The following is a 22,580-nucleotide window of genomic DNA, read 5'->3' on the forward strand; positions in this document are numbered from 1 at the left end:
GGAGACTACAAAGAAAACCACAAACTTTATTAGTAAGATCAAATACCACTCCTCCAAGGGCTCAAGGAAAGGAGACACCATATGAGAAGAGGTTCAGGTACCTCACTTCCCTGAGACTTGTGTGCCCTCCAGAGTCACCTAAATTTGAATTCCTAACATCATTTGACTTCAAGATACTTAGCCTATCTGTGCAGCATCTGTGAAATGGTTGATTAAGTCTTGGAAAGGGAACACTATATTTAAAGTGTTTTAACCAGAATACTGTAAGTTTCGTGAAACTTAAGAAGATACAGTACAAATACAAATAAACACATGAAAAGATGTTCAACATCATTAACCATTACGGAAATGTAGAGTAAACCCACAATGAGATAGTGCTCCACACCTCTCAGAATGGCTAAAATAAAAACAGTGATAACACCAAATCCTGGTGTGGATGTGGAGATGCTGGATTATTCAGATATTGCTGGGGGTGGGGGTGAATATGAAATGATATTGCCACCCTGGGAAATAGTTAGACAGTTTCTTAAAAAATTAAACATGCAGCTACCTTACGGCCTAGCAATTCCACACCTGGGCATTTATCACACCAAAACCTGTACACAAATGTTTATAGCAGCTTTATTTGTTACAGCCAAACACTAGAAACAATCCAGATGTCCTTCAGCGAAGGAATGGTTACAGCGTGGTACACACCCATACCACTGAGTACCACTAAGTCATAAAAAAAAAAAAAAAAGTCATACATAGGAATAAATTATTGATACTGCAACAACCTGGATGAATCTCCAGAGAAATATGAGTGAAAAAAGACATTCCAAAAAGGTCACATACTGTGTGATTCCATTTATATAATATTCTTGAAATGACCAAATTATAGAAATGGAGAACAGCTTAGTAGTTGCTACAGATTAAAGAGGTAGTGGATTGGGAAGGAAGTTGGTGTGAATGTAAAAGAACAATATGAGGGATCCTCGTGGTGAGGGAAATGTTCTTTATCTTGACTATATCAATGCTAATATACTGGTTATGATATTGTAGTATAGCACTAGAAGACATTACAGGGTTCTCCAGAGAAAATCAGTAGGCGTGGGAGAGAGAGAGATTGATTTTTGGAATTGGCTCGCACGATTGTGGGGACTGGCAAGTCTAACATCTGTAGGACAGGCCAGCAAGCTGGAGACTCAGGAAGGGGTTGATATTGTAGTCTTGACTCTGAAATCTGGCCAGTCTGGTGAGCTGGAAACTTGGGCAGGATTTCCATGTTACAGCCTTGAGACAGAATTCCTTTTTCTCCAGGAAACCTCAGCTTTTGCTCTTAAGGCCTTCAACTGATTGGATGAGGCCCATTCCCGTTATTAAATGGGATCTCTACTTAAAGTCTACTGATCGTAGATGTTAATCACATCTACAAGATATCTTCACAGCAACATCTAGACTGGCATTTGACCAAACAACTGGACACCATAGGTAACCCAAGCTGACACGTAAAATTAACCATCTCATTACCATTGGTGGAAACTGAGTAAAAGGTACATGGAAACTGTATACATTTCTTACAACACCATGTGAGGACAGTTTAATTTTTTTTTAATTTCAAACTGAGGGGAAAAGATATGTCAGTTAGTCAGTTACAGTTTGAACCTCAGAACTTTGAAATCATAACAACAAGTGATCGTGGCAACACCGGAATCCTCAGGCTCATGGATTTGTTTGAAGCACTCTGCCCAGTGCTGAGGACTGGACTGGTTTTCACTCCCAGGAGATGAAGAAAAAAAAGATGTTTACGTCAATCCAAAAGCACCCCAAGCTTCTACGTGGTCTTTCAAGACTTAAGTGGACAAGGTAGTCTTTTAATATACGATTTTTAATCCTCAAAATAGACTGGGATCACAGGAAGTGTTGGGTCTTGTTTCCTCTGAAATACATGAACTAATTCTTAACTTCAGCACTGGTTTCATGAAAAGCTACTCATATTCATTAGATATAGTGCTACTGAGCACAGAAGAACAGGCTTTACATTCTCAGGAGAGACAATTTCTTGGCTCCATGGGAGAGCCTTTTCTGTAGGTCTATGAAAATGTCTTCCCTATTTATGAAAGCTTTTATGGTCTGTTCAACCTAGATGTTTTTCCTATCAAGGTCAGATACTCTTAGATATTATTTGGTTATAACTCAGCCAAATCATATCTAAGACCATTTTATTGATACTGTCTCATGTTTAGAAACTTTTTTTAGTGTTTCCAGTTTTATTTGATGTTCTTTATCAGTTTTCCCAGAAATCAAATATTGATTTAGGAAAGATGGGAATTAATCCTCAATGATCTAAATTTTCACGTTAACGTAAAACGAAACTGAAATTTCTTCTTCACAAACATCCATATCATTTTATCTATGTTGGGTTAGAAACTTTTTTTTTTTTAAGTAAGTTCTAAGTGCTGTTTGAATAAAAGCTTCACATCCATCATAATCTTCTCCGCAGAGTATAGCAGAGCAACTTCTGTAGATTCAATAGTAGCTTATGGAATGGAATGAGACTTTTCAAAGCTATAAGTTGATTTAAAAACATTAGGGAAATATGATTATAGTTTTTCCTTAAAAAATATAGTAGATGCTTTTTATTAAGACCATGTCAATGGTTACTTTTTTATAATCAAGATTAACTAGTAGCGAATATTAGTGGACAACTTTAGAGTTTAAAAATACTTTTGATTTCTTAAACTTCATATTAATTTTAATTACAAACCAAACCCACTGCCATTGAATTGATTCCAACTCCTAGTGAACCCGTAAGGCTTCCAAGGCCATAAACCTCCATGGAAACAGACTGCAACATCTTTCTTCCACAGAGCTGCTGGTGGTTTCGAACCACCAGCCTTTCAGTTAACAGTTGCTCAGTTTAACGACTGCACCACGAGGGCTCCTTTAAGTTTCATTAACTCGATTGCCATCGAGCCCATTCCGACCCATAGCAACCCTACAGGGCAGAGTAGAACTGCCCTGTAGGGTTTCCAGAGAGCTGCTGGTGGATTGAAACTGCCAGCCTTTTCGTTAGCAGCCATATCACTTCACCACTGTACCACCAGGGCTCCCTTAAGTTTCATTATAATCCTCTAAATTGACAACATTTATTCCAGTTTACATGTTCTATCTTATTACTGTCACTGACATTTGCCAGATTAAATAAAGACTTGGTAATCTGAAATTGTTAAGTGACGATTTACATATATTGAGTATGCAAGATATAATATGTATTATATTATTAAGTTGAAAAGAGTATTTCCAAAGATACACCAAGGATAGCTCTCTGTGGCTCACAGCTCCTACCTCCGGGTACTTGGTTCTAACCCCAAGCTTTTGGCGTTGCTTTCTGTGTGATTCTTCTTTTTTCATGAAATATAGCGATGTTGGCAGCTGGGCAGCTTTATCAGCCTGCTTTCTGCCAGTGGGAATTTGGGGATCGAACAGCCTTCTTTAATTCTGTTCTCTTCCTGTCCCTTTCACTTTAAACTCACATTGTTTCTGCTAATATAAAGTTTTCAAGAACTTTGTGGGTCTACCACGGATGTCACTGGCAATCACTTCATTAGACTCCACCCATCTTTCTGAGATACTTCCTTTTCTGGTTTTGGCATCTGCTGAGATGGCTGATGGACAATGCCCAGAAGCTTCTTAGAGGCCCCTTAGAAGAGATCTGTGAGTCATACCCTTAATCTCTTCAAAGAGGCTTTTGTATGACTGAACACTCTCATCTTTTCATCTTTCTAATGTTTTAGCAAAACATCTTACAATCACATGCTCAGCTTTTTATCTATGCCACACTTTTAAAATCAATCTCTTAATTTTAGCATCTTTTGCCATCAGAATAGGCTGAGAATTTCCCAAATCATCAGGTTATGGTTCTTTTTTGTTTAATAGTTTTCTCAGTTTATCTTTCTTTTCTCACACTTTACTATAAGCAGAGAGAAGAAACCAGGACTGACCTTCAACAATTTGCTTGGAAATCTCCTCACCTAAATATCCAAGCTCATCATTTTTAAGTTCTACTTTCCACATAACTACAGAGCACAATTCCATTAAGCTCTCTGCCTGTATATAACAAGAATCTCCCTTCCTCCAGTTTTCAAGAACATGTTCCTCAATGCTTTTTAGAACCTCTCCAGCAGTGCCTTTAAAGTCCATATTTCTACCAGTAGTCTGTTTATAAATGATTCAGGTGTTCTCCAAGTCAACACAGGTTTTCTCTACAATGCTTCTCACCCTTTCTGAGCTCTCACCAGCAGAATTTTTAACATCTGTATTTCTATCACAGTCTGTTCAAGGGAATCTAGGCTTTTTCTATCATACTCCTCAAAATTCTCCCAGCTTCCATGTACTGCCAATTCCAAAGCTACCTCTACATTTTTAAATATTTTGTTACAGCAGCACCCACTTGCAGGTGCCAAAATCTATATGAATTTTTTTATTGTAGCTATAACAAATGACCACAAACTAAGTGGCTTAAAACAACAGAAATTTATTACCTCATAGTTTTTCTATGTCAGAAAGTCCCGGTGGATTGGCTGGATCCTCTGCTTAGGGTCTCACAAGGTTGATCAAGGTGTCTGCAGGCCCTTGTGAAAATTCTGCTTCCAAACTCTTTCAAGTTTTTGGTCAAGTTCAGTCCCTTGAGGTGATAATACTGATGTGACTCTTTTCCTGCTGGCTGTCAACCAGGGCTGACTTTTGACTACTACATTCCTGTTTCAAATGTGGTTCATTACAGCAATGAGTGTCGAATCTCACTCACACTTCAAATCTCTCTAACTTCTTTCTGTGCCATCTCTCTAAATCCAGCTGGAAAAAGCTCTCTGTTTTTAAGCATTCATGCGATTAGATTGGACCCACCAGGATATTTCAGGATAATCTCCCTATTTTGAAGTTCATAACCTTAATTACATTTTCAACGTCTCTTTTACTATGTGACATATTCATAGGTTCCAAGTTTAGGATTTGGGGCAGAGGGGCATTCTGCCTTCCACAGTCCTGCAAACAAACTTTCCTCCCATTATTCTACCAACATTGTTCTTGTCAGGGTCCCCAGTGACCTTCAGGTTACTAAATCCGATTGTGAGTAACCATCTGCCTTGGCCTTCTGCAGCCTTTGACATGGCTGTTCGCACACTTCCTGTAGTAGTATCTACCCTTGACCTCTTAGTTTTCCTCTTCACTGAGAGTTCATGATCTGCTTTGATGTTTCTCCTTTTTCCCACCTCTCTGAGTTGCCACCCCTCAGGGCTCTTTCCTTAAATATGCTCTCCATCTACACCAACTTTCTAAGTGACCTCATCTTTTCCAGTAGCTTTAAAAACTATAACCCAATGATTCCTAAACTTGAATTGGGGAGCCCTATTTTGGGGATTGAGATTGTAATTTCTAGGAATTGTGTCATCCACAACCTTTGGAATAAAACTCTAGCGTACATTTGAGCATTGACTAGCTATTCTGTGGTTTGTGGTGTGTTGCAGGAAAAGTCGTTCCACTGAGGTGGACACCCACAGTGAGACAACTACATTATCTGAGGGCCCCAATCGTACCCTGCTGATTCATGGCCCTGTGGAATTCAAAAGAGGCTGGAGAAGGCAGAAGCGACACCTCTTCCTCTTCAGTGATTTGTTGCTTGTGTCTAATTCCAAGTAAGTGTATTCTAGTCACTCTTCTGATTATCGTTAGAATTGCATTCTCACTAACAAATTGCATTTTAATAGCCCTTACTATAAGCAAATACAATGTTTTTTTTTGGCTTTTGATCTTTGATTTACTCAACAAATATGCATGAAGATCCTGCTCTGTATGGTGCCCGTGGAGAGAATACAGTGAAGAATATGACAGGAACGTCCCTCTTCTTTGAACCTTACAGAGAGATAATAAAAATAGAGGAGAGAAACACAGTTTGTGATTAGTGCTCCTGGGAAGAAGATATGTTGGGTGGCATTTGAAGAAGAAGATAGGACATGTTAGAAAAGGGGTCATCGGAAAGGTATCTGGTGGCAGCATTTAAATCCCTACCTGTGGTTCGGGAAGCAGTTACCACTCCTAGATTTGGCAGCTAGCCATCTAGCATGAAGGAATGGCAGACCCTACAGTGGGTGTGGCTTCTCCCTTTTCAGGGAAGGCTCAAGGAAAGCCTATATGACTGGAGTCTGACACATGGGGGTGTGACCTCTGTTATGACACTTGAGAATTAGGTAAGGATCTGGTCACACAGGATCTCAGTAACCTTTGGTGAGGAGTTTGGAATTTATTCTAGTAGAGTGACCATATCTGGCTTATATTTTTAGCATTTTACTCTGGATGTTGGTAGATAATGGATTGGAGGGTAGGGAGACTAGTTAGGGGAGGCAGTAGTCCTGATGAATGAAAAAGAGGGCTGCATCTTGGGAGCGGAAGTGAAAATGAAAGAGAAGCAGACAAATTTTGAATGTATGTTGGAGATAGAGCCAACTGGGTACACTTTTACACCAACGCAATTTATACCCACATTAGAACATGCTGATTGCTCAAGAAACATATGAAGGCGAGGAGGGGGAGTGGTGGTGGAAGGAATTGACTAACCTGGTCATCTGTTTATCTGTTCCATCTCCATTTTCATTATGAAATATCGTGAAAGTGAAAGAATGATTCAGCATAGAAAATCTCATGAGGAAGGTATTTAGTCACTACGGAAAAATAAAACTCTTTTCTTTTGCCTTTACCTTGGCTCCCATTTAAGGCCTGCCATGGATAAAATATGTAAGATTAAGTACTAATTTTGTCAACTGCTATATTTAATGCAAATGACAATAATAACAGGTAGGATTTATCAAGGGCTTATTATGTGTCAGGTATTATGGTAAAGACTTTATATACCTAAGCTTGTCTCACCCTTACAACCACCCTGGGAGATGAGCTTGTTTTCCTTATTTTTCAGAATACCTTTATACTCAGAGGTCTAGTGGCCTCCCCCAGGGCACCATGTTAGTAATTACTGGAATGCACTTTTGAAACAGAACTATTTGAAAGCACAGGCTTTTACCCTGTGGTTCTGTGGCCACCGTTCTTCCTTTCTTTTGGATTTCATAGAACAATCATAACCATGGACTTTGTCTCTCACCATTGAAATCAACCTTTCCTTTGGCTTAAGTAAAAGACTAATTCCCATCTGTTTTGTATCTAGTAAGAAATAGAACAGAATGCTTAATAAACTAAAAAATTAATGACAAGTCCCCCCTGCCACCCCTCTGCTGCCATCGAAGTCAGCTACCAAAAAACAAGCAAACAAAAAACAGAGGCAATGATAAAGATATAAATGTCTTAGAATGCATTATGAATGAGAGAAGTTGCCTACAGATATAACTGTGGATTGGTGTTCTCTTTAGAAGTAAAAAGAAAGGAAAAGACTCTGTGTCCAGGCCTTGGCTTGAAGGGAGGTCCACACCCAAGGGCTTGTACAGATTCCACATGGTTACAACCATAATCTCAGGACTTAGACTGCCTGAGTTCAAATTCCGGCACTGCTGTTTTGGCAAGTTACTTAACCTCTCTGTGAGTTTCTTCATCCAAAACCGCAGTAATAGAGACTATCTGATGTAGTTGTTTCAGGATTAAGTGGCATAATATTCATAAAATGTTTAGTGCTTGGGATATGATAAGTGCTCAATAAATGTTAGAGTAGAGTTGAAACTGTGTTCTGGGTTCTTAGATGGCTTCCTGGTTTGGTTTCCACTGTGGAGTAGATAATTTTGAAACTTTATCGAACTAAGGAGAGAATTCTAGAAATGGCTTCTTTGCAGGTCAATATATTTGGACGTTGCAACATAGTGTCTTGGGTATCTTTACACATTTAAGACCCATTGCTGTCGAGTCGATTCTGACTCATAGCGACCCTATAGGAAAGAGTAGAACTGCCCCATAGAGTTTCCAAAGAGCACCTTGTAGATTCCAACTGCCAACCTTTTGGTTAGTAGCCGTAGCTCTTAACCACTACGCCACCAGTGTTTCCTCTTTACACATAGATGCCTGTGCTCAAAAATACAAAATCTGTGAAAGCAAGCAGATATGTGCTTGGCCTTCCAAATGGCCATGCATTTTAGCTTTATAATACCTTCAGAGTTGCTATCCAGAAAAATGATTTTATATGATAATTGAATGTTTTCTAAAAAATCTTCAAAGATACAGGAATAGGGTAAGAACTATTGACATAAAATGTACAGAGAAGCCACCTTGTATTACAAGGTGCTTTTCCATTATACTTATATTCAGTTGCTCTAAGCTGTGAATCTAGATTATCCTTCAGGTGTACCTCCTGCACGATTCTTTTCATTTTATAAATCCCATTGAAGAGTTTTAGCTCTAACCTGTCCTTGACTCAGTGGAGTCATAGGGATGTTTCCACATGAGGTGTCTTTGATCTTATTTTAGCTTGAGTGTCCCCACAAGTAGTTCTAAATAGTCAGGAGTCCCAGAGCGATGTGCCCAGGTCCCCTAGGCATTCTTCAGAGGGCTGTAACTATTTAAATCTCAGGCCCACCTGACCGTTAAATTTGCAAATTAAGTTAGGGGACATAGTGGTTTTATGTCAGAGTTATAAGGGGGATTAAGCAGAAATTGTTAGAAAGCAATTTCATTGCTGACAAAATCAGTCATCTTCTGACTCTCCAGAGTTAAACGGAAGTGTGTTCATCACATATATATAAGACCTCTTGGCTTCTGATTTGAATTTTATTTTTTTTTAATTTGGTTCGGTCTTTAGGCTATAGTTTCTCAATTTTAGCCAGAATCTAAGGAAAAATCATATGAACAATGCCTCAAGAGAGGAAATTTGAAATAACTTATGCTTTAAGGGCTACAAAAACTAAAGTTGAGAGCACATTTTAAATCAATTATGTTTTCCTCTCTTAAAAAAGTATTTTATGAATATTTTTATGAATCATAAATCATGTACTTTTTATCTTTGTTCAACCTCTCAAATACTTTTTGAAGTAAGCAAGTCATAAATAATGAAAGAATGAATGTTTCCCTAAGAAAGTAATAATTTTGGTGACATAAACGGTAAAGCCCTTGACAGCTAGCCAAAAGGTTGCCAGTTTGAATCCACCCAGAGGCCCCTCAGGAGACAGTTCTGTCTGACTGCATCCAAAAGATCACAGCCTTGAAAGCCCTATGGAACAGTCCTGCTCTGCACACATTTAGTAGCCATGAGTTAGAAATGAGTCGTGGCAACTAACAACAACAACAATTTGAAAATTAGAAGTTCACAGAAGCTGGCTGAATGGACATGGGGAATACAAGGTGGAGAGGAATGTACTATCTCGTTAGGGGGAGAGCAACTAGGAGTACATATCAAGGTGTATATAAATTTTTATATGAGAGACTGACTTGATTTGTAAACTTTCACTTAAAACAGTAAAAAAAGGAAAGAAAAGAAAAGAAAATTAGAAGTTTTGGTTCCAAGTCAATAGTCAGCACTGAGAACAATAAACCAGTCAGTCTGTGGTTACTTGCTTCCTTCAATGAAGTATTTTCAGGGCCCTCCTCAGCCAGGCTTCCATCAGCACTTAGGAAAGCCCCATCTGACCATTGACTGTGCTGTGCACCAAGGATAATAGAGATGAGGAAGGCATGCTTTGCTCTGGCACCATGAAAACTGATATCTTACCATGAGCAAAGCTCTGCCTTGGCATTTAAGAAACAAACGAACAGAGTTTCTGTTGGGTTATCTTCCTAGGTATAGAAAGACCTTCAAAATTAAAGATAAAATACCACTGAACACCATGTGGATGACAGACTGTGATGACACCAATGCCAAGAGGTCCCTTGTTTTGGGCTGGCCCACCGTGAACTTCACAGCCACCTTTAGGTAAGAAGCACAGCTTGGCCCTGTATTTGTGTGGGTTAGCTATGTGAAGGGCATAGTCAGCTTTTCTGGAATGGAGAGAAAAATATAATTACATTTTTTCCTCTATTTTTTAAAAAGAAAACATTTTAATCTGAGTGTGTTTTAAAACAATGACTCACCGTTTACCTCCCATCAAGACACTTACATGCCTTCTATTTTCCCAGAGTTTTTTACTCAAATATGTGCAAATTGATAGTAAACAACGGGAACTATCAGAGCTACTCCCTTTGGTTTTGACCAAGTGGTTATAAAAAAGCTCTAAGAGCAACTTTGAGGAGTGAGTATTCAGGGTTCTGTTCAGATGACTGCATCCTAAGTCGGTTCTGGCATAAGTCAAATACCTCATTTTTTTTTTTTTTTAAGTTTTCATGAGCATTGCCTTTTACTATCAGTATCTTTATAAATCTGGCAGTGTTTTGAAAAAAAAAAAAAATACCCAGTGCCGTCGAGTCAATTCTGACTCATAGAACAGTAAATCATAAAATGGAACATCTGCAAGTGAACATCTGAGAATGATAACATCAGCAAATTACGCCCTACAGCATATCACTAACAATAACATGTACAAAAAAATGGACAGTTAAGTGAAGTTGGTCGTTACCTGAATACGTTGTGAGTTGGGGACTATCTGTACTGGAATAGACCTTTCTTAAGAAAGTATCATTAAGTAGTCCAATTAAATTGGAAAAATTGCTTTTATGCTCCCAAATTAATTCCTTAAAGAAATAGTCATTAATCATACAAATAAAATCGATCGTATTATCAATTACTCGGTTGCTTAAATCACTGTGATTACCTGATTGAGTGTCCAAGAAGGTGACAATGAAAAATATAGGTATGATCCACAAAGTGCAGATTAATTTTCTAAGATACATTTCTAGGATTGGAAATATCAATAGTCCGGCGTTCACAGTGACCAGGCAACACTTACATCTATCCACTCTTCTGAACAGCGGCACCCCAAGCCCCGTACTTGTTTTACACAGAGCGTGAGTGTTCATCAAGTGCACTCAACACTCTTCTTCCTGACTTCTCCTCACCTCACTCCTTCACAGTCACACACATCATCTTTAAGTCAACTAAAATGTTTCCGAATTGTTCATCTATTAAACTGTAAAATGCAGCTGTTGACGTAAAAATTTTCAGAGCTTATTAGGAAGAAACATGTGTTCCTATTATCCTCTGCACGTCTTCTCTTCCATAATAGATTTCTTTAAAGATTATCAGTTGCTGTTATCCAACACCTCCTTCATGTTACAGATGAAGGGAAGCAGTTTAAATTGGGAATTCATGAAGTCTTTGATGAGGGAACAGAATAAATTTACATAGGTTGATACAGTGTTATTGGTTCTAAAGCTATGTGAATATGTATAAGGCATTTAAAACAGTGCCTGGCCCTGGTGCTTGCTGTTATTACTCTTCTACAAATGGGTGTGAGTAATTAGAGGCTGTGTACATGTGCGTATGCAGGTTAGGAGGCCAAGTGGAAGACCCCTTGTCCTGATGAAGTAGATCCTGAAATGGTGACTTGGGGAGAGGCAAGAGCTATTGCTGGTGGGAATGTAGAAGCGTGCAGCTGCTGTGGAAAAATGAGGTAGCTCTTCGAGAAGTTAAACAAAGAATTACCATGTTGTTGTTAGGTGCTGTCAAGTTGATTTCGACTCATAGAGTTTTCTAGGCTGTAATCTTTACGGGAGTAGATTGCTATGTCTTTTTCCCATGGGGCCACTGGGTGGGTTTGAACCACCAACCTTTCATTTAGAAGCAGAACGCTTAGTCATTGCCCAACCACTCCTGGGTATATACTCAGAAGAATTGAAAACATATTAAAAAAAAAAATGCACACAAATGTGCATAGCAGCACTGTTCACAATAGCCAAAATTTGGAAACAACCCTGATCTCCATCAACTGATAAATGGATAAACAAATGTGAAATAACCATACACCAGATATTAGTAGGCCATAAAAAAGAATGAAGTACTGATCCATGCTACAACATGGATGAACCTTAAAAGATGATGCTAAGTGAAAAGAGCCAGACAGAAAGGACCATATATTTTGATTCCATTTATGTGAAATATCCAAAATAGAGACAGAAATCAGATTCATGATTGCCAGGGCCTAGGTAAAGGGGGGAATGGGAAGTGACTGCTTAATTGGTTGGGGGTTTTCTTTTGAGGCGAGGAAAATATTCTGGAACTAGATAGTGGTGATGTCTGTATGACATTGTGAAGGTACTAAATGCCATTTACGGTAAATGTTATGGGTCTTTTACCACAAATAAAATCTGGTAAATGAGAAATCTACGTACAAATGAAGTTTAAAACACTTTGAGTCTGAATATTTGATGCTGTAGTAACTTTAGCAGGGAAAATATCAATCATTAGTAATTTAGCAGTCAAATTGATATTGATAAGAGGATCCTTCTAATTAAGGGTAAGTTTTCTAGGAAATAATTTAACATTTTACAATCCTGCTACCTGTATAAATAAATTAAATATTGAGTTTTTTTTTTTTTTCTTTAAAGAGATATTCTTGTTTCTAGGCCAAGGTAGTTCCATCCAAATGCCAAATATCTTAAGTATGATTTCATCTGAATAGTTCCCTACTTTATATTTTAGCAAGGCTCTGGGGGCAGTGGTTAAGAGCTATAGTGTGCTATCGCTGTTAACCAAAATGTCGACAGTTCAAATCCATCAGCGTCTTCTTGGAAACCCTGTGGAGCAGTTGTACTCTGTTCTGTAGGGTCGTTATGAGTCGGAATCGACTCGATGGCAATGGGTTTGATTTTTTGGTTTTATATTTGAATAGCACTTTACATCGTCTTTATCAATCAGAATCCACTCAAGGACAACAGGTAGGTAGGTATTAAGTTGTAAGAACGCCCTGAGGTATAATTAACTTCCTTTCCAATGGTGACAAGTGACGGTCACGGCTGTTAAATGTCCAGATAACTTGCGTCTATGGTTGCAATCCAGTGTTTAGATTTCAAACCACCTTCTGTCCCACTGTCAGATCTACTTCCTATCGCTGTAACGTTGCCAGTAAAAGCGCAGGGTCACTCAAGGTCCAGGTGTGTGAAGGGCACCACTTACATGGGCATCCACAACAGTAGCAACTGGCTGCTGATATTTTATCAGGAATAGCAGTCATTACGATGTTAGTATAAGTGTCGCATATGGTTTAATTTTTTTTCCTTTTTTATTCATGCAGTTCTTCAGAACAAAAGGAACAATGGCGCTCTTCCCTTCGAAGGTATTTGTGATAAAAGATATAATCCGTGATAAAAGATATTAAAAGATTCAGGTCTCTGCAAAAGAAGTGTCCCCAATTATTCCTCCCTCCTTAGCAGAAATTGTTGTACTGTCCTCAAGTAATTTATTTAGATTTACATTGGCTACTACTATAAATAATGTGCTCTTATTTACATGCATGTTTCACTTATCTTGAGGCACTGGGACTACTATAAATAATGTGCTCTTATTTACATGCATGTTTCACTTATCTTGAGGCACTGGGACTACTATAAATAATGTGCTCTTATTCACATGCATGTTTCACTTATCTTGAGGCACTGGGACTACTATAAATAATGTGCTCTTATTTACATGCATGTTTCATTTATCTTGAGGCACTGGGACTACTATAAATAATGTGCTCTTATTTACATGCATGTTTCACTTATCTTGAGGCACTGGGACTACTATAAATAATGTGCTCTTATTTACATGCATGTTTCACTTATCTTGAGGCACTGGGACTACTATAAATAATGTGCTCTTATTTACATGCATGTTTCACTTATCTTGAGGCACTGGGACTACTATAAATAATGTGCTCTTATTCACATGCATGTTTCACTTATCTTGAGGCACTGGGACTACTATAAATAATGTGCTCTTATTTACATGCATGTTTCATTTATCTTGAGGCACTGGGACTACTATAAATAATGTGCTCTTATTCACATGCATGTTTCACTTGTTTTGGAGGCAGTTCTGGTTACCAGTCTCCTGTTTCCCTTCTCTCCAACTTAGACGTTGGTGTTAACTTTACTCCCAAAACATATATTAAATCTCCATGAATACAGGTTACTGTAGTGAAAAATTCACAAACCAACTGTTGCTGCCTACCCTTGAACCTAGGAAGGTGCTGGGCCCCCCAATGCAGACAGGAAAGCTTTTAGGACCTAATCTGCTGCTCAAATCTCACATGACAGGGACCCCTTTATTTTCTAGGCCACGTCTTATTTTCCTGAAATAGTTTTGTATGTTTTCTTCTAATCCATCCTTTGATCTTGCTGAGTCTACCCACCTGCTTTTAAAATGGCATACAGTATATTGAAAATATTAGCAACATAGGTTGATTTTCAAATAAGCTATTGGCTAAATTAATACTCTTTTGGCTTTTAATGAATTCGTCTAGGTACATCGATCTAGCCAAAGAGAAAGACCACCCGAAGAGCATTCCCCTGAAAATCTTTACTGAGGACATCGAGAACTGTGCCTGTGTAAGTGTCTTTAAGCCCCTAAATTAAATTCCTTGTCTCTGACTTAGGCAGAAGGAGAGAGAGAGAAGGCATGGAGACAGTACCATGTGGAAAAGCATATGTCTTTGTAAAAGGCAAACAAGTGCTAGGCAATATGAAGCAAGAGGAATCCATGTTACTTCCACTGTTTAGCTTTGAAAGAATTTTGCATGTTAAACGTCCTTCATGTTTCTCTGGATTTGTCTAATAGCAACCAGAGTGACTTGTGTTAACGAAGTGATTTCCACAAGCAGGTATTTCCTATCAGATTTGAGCACTGTCTTTCCAATTGTTACATACATACAGATTGGTTTTGGTTGTTTCTGCAGGTTTTTTTTTTTTTTTTTTAACATTTTATTTGGAAATGGCCCTTTATTCTTAAATATTTATATATTTCCTAAGAGTAAGAATACTCTGTCACTTTACTGCCATACAGATTCACTCTTGTCAGGTGAGACATAGATGTAGCGTGTGCATGATCCTTTAGAGCCATTTCCCTTTCTAAGGTCAGATATTGCATTTCGTTATGTCAAAGGCAGAATAGTTTTGAAATATTCTTCATTCTGAGGATTGTCAGGGATCGAATTGAACAGGGATGTGCGACTTTCTAAGGGATCAGTATGTTTGTACCTCTTTTGTTTATGCAAATGGAGGAAAAGCATTTAGCCCCAGTTACTGTGTATCATTTGATTTCTGCGATTACAGTGCAGTAGGCAAGATGCTCACACTGATGAATAAGATGGATACGTCATGTTCTGAATATTTTTGTGACATTGTGGCCTGTCATACTTTACAGCAGCTGTACATCCCACAACACAGAATTTGTAGGTGAGAAAAGGAGGTAGTTCAAAACAGTTATTCCTGTTCAGCAGCAAAAGGCATGTGGATGCCCTGACCTATTCCCAAGTGCCTGACGCCACTGCACGAAGGAGAGGAGACTCGAGAGTTCTCCTGTAGCGAAGCAAATGCTGGTCTCTGCCTGCTTTGTTTTCAATTGGTTCTGTTCAGAATTTTCATGGAAAATCACATTGGAATTAAAAAGAAAAACTTAAAAATAATATCTGCAGTGTGCTACATTCATTTTCTACGTTCGTCAGAGATCAGAGTTTTCCTCTGACTTTCATTCTTATGAGAGTTTCCTTAGCATTTTTCTATACTACACAGCTGATGCCAACAAATTTTCTTTTATCTGAAAATGTCTTTATTTCCCTTTCACTCATGAAGGTGTTTTCCCCCATACAGAATTTTGTTTGAAAGGCTGTTTTTTTCTTATAGCTCTTTAAAGCTATCCCACTGTATTTTGGTCTCCATGCTTTCTGGTGAGTAGTTCACGATCAGACAAATCATTGATCCTCTGTATGTGACTTATCATTTTTCTTTGGCTGCTTTCAAGATTTTCTCTACATTTTTAGTTTTCATCCATTAACTATTATGTGCCAAAGCATGGTTTTCTTTTAATTTATTCTGTTTGAGGTTACTGCACTACTCCAAACTGTAAATTTATGTCTTCCATCAAGTTTGGAAAAATTTTAGCCATCATTACCTGAAACATTTTTTCTTCCCCATTTTCTCTCTTCTCTCCTTCTGATAAAACTATATTACACCTTTTGATATTGTCCACAGGTCCCTCACACTCTTTTAGTTACTTACTTTTATTCTTTTTTCTTCCTCAGTTGGAATCATTATTATGGATCTATTTTCGAATTCACTGACTCTTTCATTTGTCATCTATATTATGCTGTTTAGCACATTCAATAAATTCTTTCTTTCATGTATGTTTCAGGTAAATTTTTCATTTTAAAATGTTTTCTGTTTCTATGCTCAGATTGCGTATATTTTTATTTGATATGAACGTATTTTCCTTTGTATCATTGAGAATCTGTGGAAAGAGGTGATGGAAAAGGTCAATATCATCAGTCAGAACAAGGCCAGGAGCTGACTGTGCAACAGACCATCCATTGCGCATATGCAAGTTCAAGCTGAAACTGAAGAAAATCAGAGCAAGTCCACGAGAGCCAAAATATGACCTTGAGTATATCCCACCTGAATTTAGAAACCATCTCAAGAATAGATTTGATGCATTGAGCACTAGTGACCGAAGACCAGATGAGTTGTGGAATGACATCAAGGACATCCATCCATGAAGAAAACAAGAGGTCACTGAAAAGACAGGAAAAGATCAAGATGGATGTCAGAGGAGACCCTGAAACTTGCTCTTGAGCGTCAAGCAGCTAAAGCAAAAGGAAGATTTGATGAACTAAAAGAACTGAACAGGAAATTTCAAAGGGCCTCTCGAGACGATAAAGTATTATACTGACATGTGCAAAGAGCTGGAGATGGAAATCCAAAAGGGAAGAACACACTCACGGTTTCTCAAGGTGAAAGAACTGAAGAAAAAATTCAAGCCTCAAATTGAAATAGTGAAGGATTCCATGGGGAAAATATTAAACGACGCAGGAAGCATCAAAAGAAGATGGAAGGAATACACAGGGTCATTCTACCAAAAAGAATGAGTCAATATTCAACCATTTCAAGAGGTGGCATATGATCAGGAACGGAAGGTACTGAAGGAAGAAGTCCAAGCTGCTCTGAAGGCATTGGCGAAAAACAAGGCTCCAGGAATTGATGGAACATCAACTGAGATGTTTCAACAAACAGATGCAGCGCTGGAGGTGCTCACTCGTCTATGCCAAGACATATGGAAGACAGATTCCTGGCCAACTGACTGGAGGAGATCCATATTTATGCCTATTCCCAAGAAAGGTGATCCAACTAAATGTGGAAATTATAGAACAATATCATTAATATCACATGCAAGCAAAATTTAGCTAAAGATCACTCAAAACCGGCTGTAGCAGTGTATCGATAGGGAACTGCCAGAAATTCAGGCTGGTTTCAGAAGAGGACGTGCAGCCAGGAATATCATTGCTAATGTCAGATGGATCCTGGCTGAAAGTAGAGAATACCAGAAGGATGTTTGCCTGTGTTTCATTGACTATGCAAAGGCATTTGACTGTGTGGATCATAACAAACTATGGATAATATTGCAAAGAATGGGAATTCCACAACACTTAATTATGCTCATGAAGAACCTTTACATAAATCATGAGGCAGTTGTTCAGACAGAACAAGGGGATACTGATTGTTTTAAAGTCAGGAAAGGTGTGCGTCAGGGTTGTATTCTTTCACCATACCTATTTAATCTATATGCTGAACAAATAATCCGAGAAGCTGGACTATATGAAGAAGAACGGGGCATCAGGATTGGAGGAAGACTCATTAACAGCCTGCATTATGCAGATGACACAACCTTTCTTGCTGAAAGTGAGGAGGGCTTGAAGCACTTACTAATGAGTATCAAAGACCACAGCCTTCAGTATGGGTTACACCTCAACATGAAGAAAACAAATGTCCTCCCAGCTGGACCAAAGAACAACATCATGATAAACGGAGAAGAGATTGAAGTTGCCAAGGATTTCATTTCACTTGGATCCACAATCAACAGCCATGGAAGCAGCAGTGAAGAAATCAAAAGATGCATTGCATTGGGCAAATCTGCTGCAAAGGACCACTTCAAAGTGTTGAAGAACAAAGACGTAACCCTAAAGACTAAGGTGCGCCTGACTCGTGCCATGGTATTTTCAATCACATCATATGCATGTGAAAGCTGGACAATGAATAAGGAAGACTGAAGAAGAGTTGACGCCTTTGAATTGTGGTGTTGGCGAAGAATATTGAATATACCATGGACTGCCAAAAGAACGAACAAATCTGTCTTGGAAGAAGTGCGGCCAGAATGTTCCTTAGAGGCAAGGCTGGCGAGACTGCATCTTACATACTTTGGACATATTGTCAGGAGGGATCAGTCCCTGGAGAAGGACATCATGCTTGGCAGAGTACAGGGTCAGTGGAAAAGAAAAGGTCAATGAAGTGGATTGACACAGAGGCTGCAACAGTGAGCTCAAGCATAACAATGATTGTAAGGATGGCGCAGGACTGGGCAGTGTTTCGTTCTGTTGTGCATACGGTTGCAATGAGTTGGAACCGACTCAACGGCACCTAACAACAACAGCAACAACATTAAGCCTAGTTCTAATAGCTGCTCTTTGTCTCATGATTTGAATATCTGGGTCATTTGAGAGTTTATCTCAGTCCTTTAGACTTGGTCAAATTTTCCTGGTTCTTCATAGGTCAGGTAAGACTTTAGCTCACAGAACAAAATAGCCATATTTGCATTTTTTTGATTAAATCATGCAAAAGGTTTTTTAAAAAATTATTATTTTTTTACAAAGATGTATTTGTTAGAGTGTATCTGATTCATTTACAAAGAGCAGCAGCAGGAAAAAATATACAGGTCCTGTTTTCAACAGGTGTGTTCCTTATGCTAAGAAAAACCATTATCTCACAAACGAAATAAATTAAAAAAAAAAAAAACAGCATTTCAAAAGAAGTTTTCTACTTTCAAAAAGATTTCATGGGAGAATTCCTTTCAATTAGATGGAAGGGTTTTCAGATATTTTAAGAAACAGCAGAACCTTTACTTCTAATGAAATACCAAGCTAAACCCTCATGCGTGAACCCTTCTAGGCACTTTAGCAATGGTTGCTGTTACTGGGTGACATTAAGTTGGTTCCCAGTCACAGCGACCCCATGTACAACAGAAAGAAACACTGCCCGGTGCTGGGCCATCCTCACAATCATTATGTTTGAGCCCATTGTTGCAGCCATTGTGTCAGTCTATCTTGTTGGGATCTTCTTTTTCACTGAACTTCTCCTTTACCAAACATGATGTCCTTCTCCAGGGACTGGTCCCTCCTGATAACATGTCCACAGTACATGAGACGAAGTCTCACCATCCTTGCTTCTAAGGATCATTCTGGTTGTACTTCTTCCAAGACACATTTGTTTATTCTTCTGGCAATCCATGGTGTATTCAGCCTTCTTCACCAACAGCATAATTCAAAGGCATCAGTTCTTTGGTATTCCTTATTCATTGTCCAACTTTTGTATGCATGTCAGGCAACTGAAAATCCCATAGCCTGAATCAGGCACACCTTAGTCTTTAAAGTGGTATCTTTGCTTTTTCACACTTTAAAGAGGTCTTTTGCAACAGATTTGCCCAATGCAATATATCATTTGATTTCTTGAGTGCTGCTTCTATGGGCATTGATTGTGGATCCAAGTAAGGGGGAATCCTCGATAACTTCAGTATTTTCTCCATTTAGAATGATAAACATCATGGTAAACTTTTAGCAATAGGAAGCCCTAATGCCCCTGATTCTGGGTCCCTGAGCTCTACTTCTGGGCTGTGAGACACTTTTTCAGAATCCTTGGGGCTGCATCAGTGCATTTCTGATGGTTTTGTTTTTGAAAATTGAATTAACAAACAACTTTCAGGGCCATCTGTCATATCAAGAAATTGGCTCATAAGAAAAAAACAAAAGGAGAAATGATGAATTATGAAAGGATTTCCTTTAGCTTTGTCTTTAATATCATTTTTGTGTCAATGCCTATGAGTGTCCACTTAGCCTGCTTATCTGTCCTCTTTAAGCCCTGTTTACAGGAAGACATAGCCCTCAGTGTGGATTTATGTGCTAATACTGTAAAACCTATGTGCATATCTTGGTTACATGGCATAATCCTATTTTTAAATAATGTCTCTTAGAATTCAAATAGTTGAACAGATATCATCCCAGAATCCTCAGAGTCCCTTTCAGGTTGTTTTCTGCAAATTGTCCCGTGTTCTTATGGATCAATATCTCGATGTGAGGTGTAGTTGAGAGCTATTACAGATACCCCGTTCACTGGCAGAGTTGGAACAGAACTTAGATTTCTAAAATTTTCAGTCTTGTTTCAAACCATTGGTTTTATTTTATTTTTTTAATTCTATTGTATTTTCAATGGTATTCAACAATAAAAACGTCAGTAGCCACTGTGCATGACTTAGAAAATGGGGTGAAGTGCAAATCAATAAAGCCAGAGTGTAAAAACAGAACTCAGGAAGAGAGAGAAAGGGTCCAAATCTCTCCATTTGAAATCGTCCCTTCCATATGGAAATATTGTTGAGGGGCTGAGGACCAGGCCATGTGCCCTCTCTGAATTCTCAATCTTTCCCTTTTTTAAGCCATTATGTTCGTGTGCCACACATCCTTTATTTTAGAAGAAATAGGTGTTTTACTGAAATGCTTTCTGCTGCCTTCATATTTAAAACAAAAAACCAAATCCCACTGCGTTCGAGTCAATTCTAACTCATAGTGACCCTATAGGACAGAGTAGATCTGCCCCATAGGGTTCCACGTAACACCTGGCGGATCTGAACTGCCGAGCTTTTTGGTTAGCAGCCATTGCTCTTAACCACTCTGCCACCGGGGTTTCCTTCATATCTAAAGGAATGAAAAATAAAATTATACTTAAGGATCTATGCTCTACATGTGCTTTACTTTGTCAGTGTCTGAAATCAAGCTTTGCATTTAGAATATGGATAACAATTTGCAATCATTATTTACAGAGCTGTTTTAAAATTCTTTACTTACAAATGTAGTTTTTATTTCATTTTTCAGCCTATAAGTTTAACAGTAACAAATTCAGATACAACCAATGACATTATCGACAAGTCACTACCAATGCTCGGAATAACTGTAAGTTACCTGCAAACAATTTTTAGTTAAGAATAAACTTGGATTTTTGAGAGTTGCGTGTGTGTGTGTATGAAATACAACTCCTTTCATAAGGCAGCTGATTGTTATAGATACCTAAGGCATATTTTGTCCTCCAGAATTTAGAAATTGAAAGCCTCGAAACTCTGATATTACTTTCTACACAGGTGCTGTTCCTATACTCCAATTTTAAATTCCATGTGACCTTGAAGTCATAGAATAATTAAATTGAACTATAGTTTTAGAGTGTTAATAACAGCATGTATTTTTACTGTATATATTGTATATATAAAAGACCAAAAACCCCTTGCCATCAAGTCAATTCCGACTCACAGCTAGTGTATAGGAAAGAGTAGAACTGTCCCATAGAGTTTCCAAGCAGCAGCTGATGAATTTGAACTGCGGACGTTTTGGTTAGCCGCTGAGCTCTTACCCACTGAGCCACGAGGGCTCCATTACATACGTATACAACAAAATTTTTAGAAGATTTTTAGTGAGATAGCTGTAACCTCCACCTTACCTGTTCTGTTTTACTGTTCTTTCTGAACCTCCTTTCCTGGTTCTTCCCCTCCCGTACCTCATTTATCCTAATTGTCACTCTAGAACTCAAACTCAGTATGATGGATCCTACAGGACGTGTTTTGTAGTAAATTTTGATGTGAAGAACCCAAGACTAGAAGGCATAGCCCCTGACTGCAGGTCCTGAGGATGAGATGACTGATGCCTCTAATGAGTTGCTAACGAGGGAGACAAGTTCTGAACGAGACTATGAATTTAGGAGCATTTGTGTGTCCACCACTCTCGTCCTTGTTTTGCTTTTAGTGTCTGCTTCTTTATATTTTGATGGGGCTGACCTAAGTTAATGAAATTTTTCTCATGGAAGAGGTGGGCATGTTTGAGGATGAGGGTGAGGTTGGGGAAAAGGAAAGAGTAATTGTAAGACTCTCCTGCTATATGAACACCACACAATTGAGAACTATTATTAAAGAGAGTGACATTCAGGTGGATAGAAACTGTAGAAAGGACTTGGATATCATGGCTCCTTAAATAATGTAGAAATATGAAAATGCCTTGCTATTGTGGCGTGACGTGATTGTAAGACTTGTAATTAAACTCAGCCTGACCTACTGATATAATACCAAACCAAAAACCAAACTCATTCCCTTTGAATCAATTCCAACTCTTAGAGACTCCATGAGTGATATAATAAAGCCCCTGAAAAGCCAGAATTTGGCTTAGGGAATCAATGATTTCTTTACTAGAGAAATTTAATAATACATTTAAAATAAAATTGAATTTATATTCACTCAGTAAATCAGATACCTCTGCACCTATATGATATACATGCCGTGAAAAGGAAAACTTAAATCTTGGAAAGAGTGAGTAGCTTTAGGTGTAGAGTAGATTGATCAGTGATACAGTTCATTTTATTTCACGTTTGTAATTTTCCTTTGCTTGAAGTCATCAGTTTCACCAGAC

At 38.4% G+C, this 22,580-nt stretch overlaps 1 protein-coding gene across 1 annotated transcript in view; it reads left to right on the forward strand.

The window, feature by feature from the left end:
* The first annotated feature begins 393 nt into the window (after positions 1 to 393).
* The window catches only part of LOC111749206 (rho GTPase-activating protein 20-like), a 98,435-nt gene continuing 76,248 nt past the window's right edge, over positions 394 to 22,580 (forward strand). Inside the window, exons 1-6 of the mRNA XM_064286265.1 lie at positions 394 to 472; positions 5,480 to 5,675; positions 9,746 to 9,877; positions 13,131 to 13,172; positions 14,343 to 14,427; positions 21,006 to 21,083. Of these exons, the coding sequence (XP_064142335.1) occupies positions 394 to 472; positions 5,480 to 5,675; positions 9,746 to 9,877; positions 13,131 to 13,172; positions 14,343 to 14,427; positions 21,006 to 21,083 (612 nt within the window). The remainder of the gene's footprint in view (positions 473 to 5,479; positions 5,676 to 9,745; positions 9,878 to 13,130; positions 13,173 to 14,342; positions 14,428 to 21,005; positions 21,084 to 22,580) is intronic.

The sequence above is a fragment of the Loxodonta africana genome, chromosome 5 (assembly GCF_030014295.1).
Source record: "Loxodonta africana isolate mLoxAfr1 chromosome 5, mLoxAfr1.hap2, whole genome shotgun sequence".
Classification (NCBI taxonomy): domain Eukaryota; kingdom Metazoa; phylum Chordata; class Mammalia; order Proboscidea; family Elephantidae; genus Loxodonta; species Loxodonta africana.